The sequence below is a fragment of the Aphis gossypii genome, chromosome X (assembly GCF_020184175.1).
Source record: "Aphis gossypii isolate Hap1 chromosome X, ASM2018417v2, whole genome shotgun sequence".
In the NCBI taxonomy this organism is placed as follows: domain Eukaryota; kingdom Metazoa; phylum Arthropoda; class Insecta; order Hemiptera; family Aphididae; genus Aphis; species Aphis gossypii.
In genome coordinates, this window is record NC_065533.1 from 3580080 (window position 1) to 3586422 (window position 6343).

At 21.6% G+C, this 6343-nt stretch overlaps 1 protein-coding gene across 1 annotated transcript; it reads left to right on the plus strand.

Moving 5' to 3' along the window:
* Positions 1-1217: 1217 nt before the first annotated feature.
* Positions 1218-2254, plus strand: LOC126552296 (uncharacterized). The gene is made up of 2 exons (XM_050206988.1): positions 1218-1563; positions 1640-2254. The coding sequence occupies exons 1-2, from the start codon at positions 1218-1220 to the stop codon at positions 1957-1959; spliced, it is 666 nt and encodes a 221-aa protein (XP_050062945.1). The 3' UTR covers positions 1960-2254.
* The last annotated feature ends 4089 nt before the right edge of the window (positions 2255-6343 follow it).

The window sequence follows — 6343 nt, forward strand, 5'->3', positions numbered from 1 at the left end:
AAATGATATTATATTTACTCTACACTTAAAACTAAATATGATGGTTTTAGATTCAAATGTTTGAAATGAAACTCACTATTAAATTAGCAAAAATAAAATTTAAGTGGTAGGTTTACACACGTATTAACAATTTTAAATAAAATTTTACTGCTTTTAAAATTTCTTATAAACATGTTATTCAATAAGTTACATTATATTTATCTAAATTTAAAACTTAATGTAATGGTTGTAGAATCAAGTGTTTGAAATGAAAACTCACTATTAAATTAGCAAAATTTAAAGGCATGTGGTATTTTTACACACATATACAATTAAAAATAAAATATTGCTTTTAATAAAATCTCTTATCTAACATTTTATTCAATAATTTGTACTGTTATTACTCTAGATTTGAATCTTAATGTAATTGTTTTAGTTATAAATGTTTAAATTTATAGCTGACTTTTAAGTTCGCCAAAATATAATTAATGTGGTAGGTTTACACACTTATTAACAATTCTAAATAAAATTTTACTGCTTTTTAAATTTTTAAAAAATGTTATTCAATAAGTTACATTATATTAACTATGTTAACAATTAAAAATAAGATTTTATTATTTTAAATTTCTTATAAATATGTTATTCAATAATTGATATTTTATTTACTCTATATTTAAATCTTAATGTAATTGTTTTAGTTTTAAATGTTTAAATTAATATCTGACTTAAATAAGCAGAAATAAAAATGATGTAGAAGGTTTCCATACGTATAAACAATTAAAAATAAGAAATTGCTTTTTATTAAAGTTTTTATAAATATTTTATTCAAAAAATGATATTATATTAACTTTAAATTTTAAATGCTTGCAGATTTAAGTCTCTGAATTGAAGACTCACTATTAAATTAGCAAAAATAAAAATGATGTAGTAGGTTTACATACATATTAAAATTTTAAATACATTTGAACTGCTTTTTAAATTTCTTAACCGAGCTGTGAATTCAAAAAAAAAAAAACATAGATGTATACCATGTACTGAACTAAGAAGACAAAATCAAAAAAAGAATGGGAACAAGAAAATAACTGGTGTAAAAGCCAAAGCTCAAAAAATAAAACTTAAAACTAATCAAATTAGAAGGCTTAAAACAAAGGTAGGTACATTTTATTAAGTAAATTTATATTTAAAATGAAATATCTGATGTATTATAGGTTCTATCATTGAAACAAAATATTACCCGTATGATTAAAAAGTATGATAATCTTTCACAAACACAATTATCTTCATATATCAACTATCCACCTGAAAAACAAAAGGAAGTTGTTTATGCTTGTTTTAATGCAGCAAAAAATAAGTCAACAAAAGGTAGACGATATACAGTTACATGGATTTATGAATGTCTTTTAATGCGAATAAAATCACCAAAACTGTACCGTAAAACACGAAAAGATAATACACTGCCATTACCATCATATACAACTTTGCAAAGATATATTAAAAAAATTCATCCAGTATATGGTTTTTCGGAAGCCGCATTTGAGGTGATGGGATTAAAAACAAAAGATATGTCTGAAATGGAACGACACGGTACCATTTTAAAATATTAATATTATATTTAAATTAAGCCTATATTCAAATATATATTTTTTCATTTAAATATTAGGTTGCTTACTTCTTGACAAAATGAAACTTTCTGAAACACCATCTTTTCAAAGAAGTAACCTCTATGTTGAGGGTTTTGTAGATCTAGGAAAATACAGCACAGAAAATGACAAAACAAAGCTTGGAGATCATGCACTCCTGTTGTTATATCAACCATTTTGTGGTAAATGGTATCAGACAGTTGGCATTTTTTTGAGTACAGGTGCAGTATCAGGACACATCCTTGAAAAGATAATAACGGAAGCAGTAATATTGCTGGAAAATCAAAATATCCATGTTGATTGCATAACAGATGGCCGATGGGCCAACTTGGAATCGTAGCATGGGGAAACTTTTTGGAATTTCTGAAAAATCATCCAGTTATCTTATCTTGACCAACATGATGATATGAAAATAAGTGCTTCAAAAAAGTTAACAGCATCAACAATCACAGGTTTACAGGTTACAAATAAAACAGCACTTGAATTAGTAGAATACTTATCACATAAAGTTGGGTTTAAATAATTTTTAATGAGACATATGAATCAGGATACTCTAGAGATAATAATAATTATAAAATACAAGATAAAATCTTGATAATATTATAGCCAAAAACTTACATTATTATAAATAATTACAGCATTTCTTTGGTTATGTACGAGATGAATATTATCATTTAATTCGAATAGTTTTATTAAACTTTCTCTAAATTTAAAAAAAAATGTAGTGGTAATTGGTTCTTTTGTTGAGCAATAAAATATAATGTTATAAATTAGCAAATAATTATTAAAGTTGAAATAATAACAAACATGTTAAAAATTTAGGCTGTTGTGATAGGACTGTTTCAAAGGGGTTGGAGATAGGCTATACTCAATTGTTTTGATATTTATATGTTCAATAGTTCCTTGAAACCACATTTATAATTACACGTTGAAAATAAGAATTCATTTTTTTTTTTGATTTAGTATTATAAATGTATTCAATGAATAATATTATACTCTCTCTAAATTTAAAAGTAAATGTAATGGCTATAATTTCAGATGTGCAAGTAAAATCTTATGTCTTACATTAGCAAATGATTAAAAATTTATGTATCTTTACACACATATAAAAAATTAAAAAGTTTTATTCTTTTATAAATTTAATATTATCATTTAATTCTAATAGATTTATTATACTTTCTCTAAATTTTAAAATACATGTAGTGATAATTGGTCCTTTTTTGAGCAATGAAATCTAAAGTTTTAAATTAGCAAATAATTATTAAAGTTGGAATATTTACAAACATATTAAAAATTTAGGCTGTTGTGATAGGACTGTTTCAAAGGGGTTGGTGATAGGCAATACTCAACTGTTTTGATATTTATATGTTCAAAAGATCCTTGAACACACATTTATAATTACATGTTGAAAATAAGAATTCATTTTTTTTTTTGATGTAGTATTATAAATTTATTCAATGAATTATATTATACCTTCTCTAAATTTAATAATAAATGTTGTGGTTATTGGTTCTATTTTGAGCAATGAAATCTAATGTTTTAAATTAGCAAATAGTTATTAAAGTTGGAATATTTACACAAATATTAATAATTAAAATTTGATAACAAGAATTCATTGTTTTTCTGATTTAGTATTATAAATGTATTCAATGAATTATATTATACTTTCTCTAAATTTAAAAGTAAATGTAATTTCTATAATTTCAGGTGTGCAAATAAAATCGTATGTCTTACATTAGCCAATGATTAAAAAATTATGTATCTTTACACTCATATAAAAATTTAAAAATAAGTTTTATTCTTTTATAAATTTAATATTATCATTTAATTCTAATAGTTTTATTATACTTTCTCTAAATTTTAAAATACATATAGTGATAATTGGTCCTTTTTTGAGCAATGAAATCTAATGTGTTATAATAGCAAATAATTATTAAAGTTGGAATATTTACACCAATATTAATAATTAAAATTTGATAACAAGAATTCATTGTTTTTCTGATTTAGTATTATAAATGTATTCAATGAATTATATTATACTTTCTCTAAATTTAAAATAAATGTAGTGGTAATGGTTCTTTTTTGAGCAATGAACTCTAGTGTTTTAATTAAGCAAATAATTATTAAAGTTGGATATTTTACACCAATATTATTTTAAATTTGAAAACAAGAATTCTTTTTTTTTTTTTTTGATTAAGTATTATAAATGTATTCAATGAATTATATTACACTTTCTCTAAATTTAAAAGTAAATGTTATGGCTATAATTTCAGGTGTGCAAATAAAAACTTATTCTTACATTACCAAATGATTAAAAAATTATGTATCTTTACACACATATATAAAAAAAAAATAAGTTTTATTCTTTTATAAATTTAATATTATCATTTATTCTAATAGTTTTATTATAATTCTCAAAATTTTAAAATACATGTAGTGATATATGGTTTACTTTTGAGCAATGAAATCTAATGTGTTAAATTAGCAAATAATGATTAAAGTTGGAATATTTACACAAATATTAATAATTAAAATTGATAACAAGAATTCATTGTTTTTTTGATTTATTATTATAAATTATTCAATGAATTAAATTATACCTTCTCTAAATTTAAAAATAGTAGTTGTAATTGGTTCTTTTTTGAGCAATGAACTCTAGTGTTTTAATTAGCAAATAATTATTAAAGTTGGAATATTTACACAATATTAATAATTTAAATTTGATAGCAAGAATTCATTTTTTTTCTGATTTAGTATTATAAATGTATTCAATGAATTATATTATACTTTCTCTAATTTTAAAAGTAAATGTAATGGCTATAATTTAGAGATTTGCAAATAAAATCTTATGTCTTACATTAGCAAATGATTAAACATTTATGTATCTTTACACACATATAAAAAATTAAAAATAAGTTTCATTCTTTTATTAATTTAATATTATCATTTAATTCTAATAGTTTTATTATACTTTCTCTAAATTTTAAAATACGTGTAGTGATAATTGGTTCTATTTTGAGCAATGAAATCTAATGTTTTAAATTAGCAAATAATTATTAAAGTTGGAATATTTACACCAATATTAATAATTTAAATTTGATAACAAGAATTCATTGTTTTTCTGATTTAGTATTATAAATGTATTCAATGAATTATATTATACTTTCTCTAAATTTAAAAATAAATGTAATGGTAATTGGTACTGTTTTGAGCAATGAAATCTAATGTTTTAAATTAGCAAATAAGTATTAAAGTTGGTATATTTACAAACATATTAAAAATTTAGGCTGTTGTGATAGGACTGTTTCAAAGGGGTTGGAGATAGGCAATACTCAATTGTTTTGATATTTATATGTTCAATAGTTCCTTGAAACCACATTTATAATTACACGTTGAAAATAAGAATTCATTTTTTTTTTTGATTTAGTATTATAAATGTATTCAATGAATAATATTATAGTCTCTCTAAATTTAAAAGTAAATGTAATGGCTATAATTTCAGATGTGCAAGTGAAATCTTATGTCTTACATTAGCAAATGATTAAAAAGTTATGTATCTTTACACACATATAAAAAATTAAAAATAAGTTTTATTCTTTTATAAATTTAATATTATCATTTAATTCTAATATATTTATTATACTTTCTCTAAACTTTAAATTACATGTAGTGATAATTGGTCCTTTTTTGAGCAATGAAATCTAATGTGTTATATTAGCAAATAATTATTAAAGTTGGAATATTTACACCAATATTAATAATTAAAATTTGATAACAAGAATTCATTGTTTTTCTGATTTAGTATTATAAATGTATTCAATGAATTATATTATACTTTCTCTAAATTTAAAAGTTAATGTAATGGCTATAATTTCAGATGTGCAAGTAAAATCTTATGTCTTACATTAGCAAATGATTAAAAAATTATGTATCTTTACACACATATAAAAAATTAAAAATAAGTGTTATTCTTTTATAAATTTAATATTATCATTTAATTCTAATAGTTTTATCAAATATTCTCTAAATTTAAAAATAAATGTAATAGTAATTGGTACTGTTTTGAGCAATGAAATCTAATGTTTTAAATTAGCAAATAAGTATTAAAGTTGGAATATTTACAAACATATTAAAAATTTAGGCTGTTGTGATAGGACTGTTTTCAAGGGGTTGGAGATAGGCAATACTCAATTGTTTTGATATTTATATGTTCAATAGTTCCTTGAAACCACATTTATAATTACACGTTGAAAATAAGAATTCATTTTTTTTTTTGATTTTGTATTATAAATGTATTCAATGAATAATATTATACTCTCTCTAAATTTAAAAGTAAATGTAATGGCTATAATTTCAGATGTGCAAGTAAAATCTTATGTCTTACATTAGCAAATGATTAAAAATTTATGTATCTTTACACACATATAAAAAATTAAAAATAAGTTTTATTCTTTTATAAATTTAATATTATCATTTAATTCTAATAGATTTATTATACTTTCTCTAAATTTTAAAATACATGTAGTGATAATTGGTCCTTTTTTGAGCAATGAAATCTAAAGTTTTAAATTATCAAATAATTATTAAAGTTGGAATATTTACAAACATATTAAAAATTTAGGCTGTTGTGATAGGACTGTTTCAAAGGGGTTGGTGATAGGCAATACTCAACTGTTATGATATTTATATGTTCAATAGATCCTTGAACACACATTTATAATTAC

Coding starts and splice junctions, on each gene's coding strand:
- LOC126552296 (XM_050206988.1), top strand. CDS start 1,218: ATGATTAAAAAGTATGATAATCTTTCACAAACACAATTATCTTCATAT. Junction 1,564..1,639: donor GTCTGAAATGGAACGACACG/GTACCATTTTAA, acceptor TTTAAATATTAG/GTTGCTTACTTCTTGACAAA.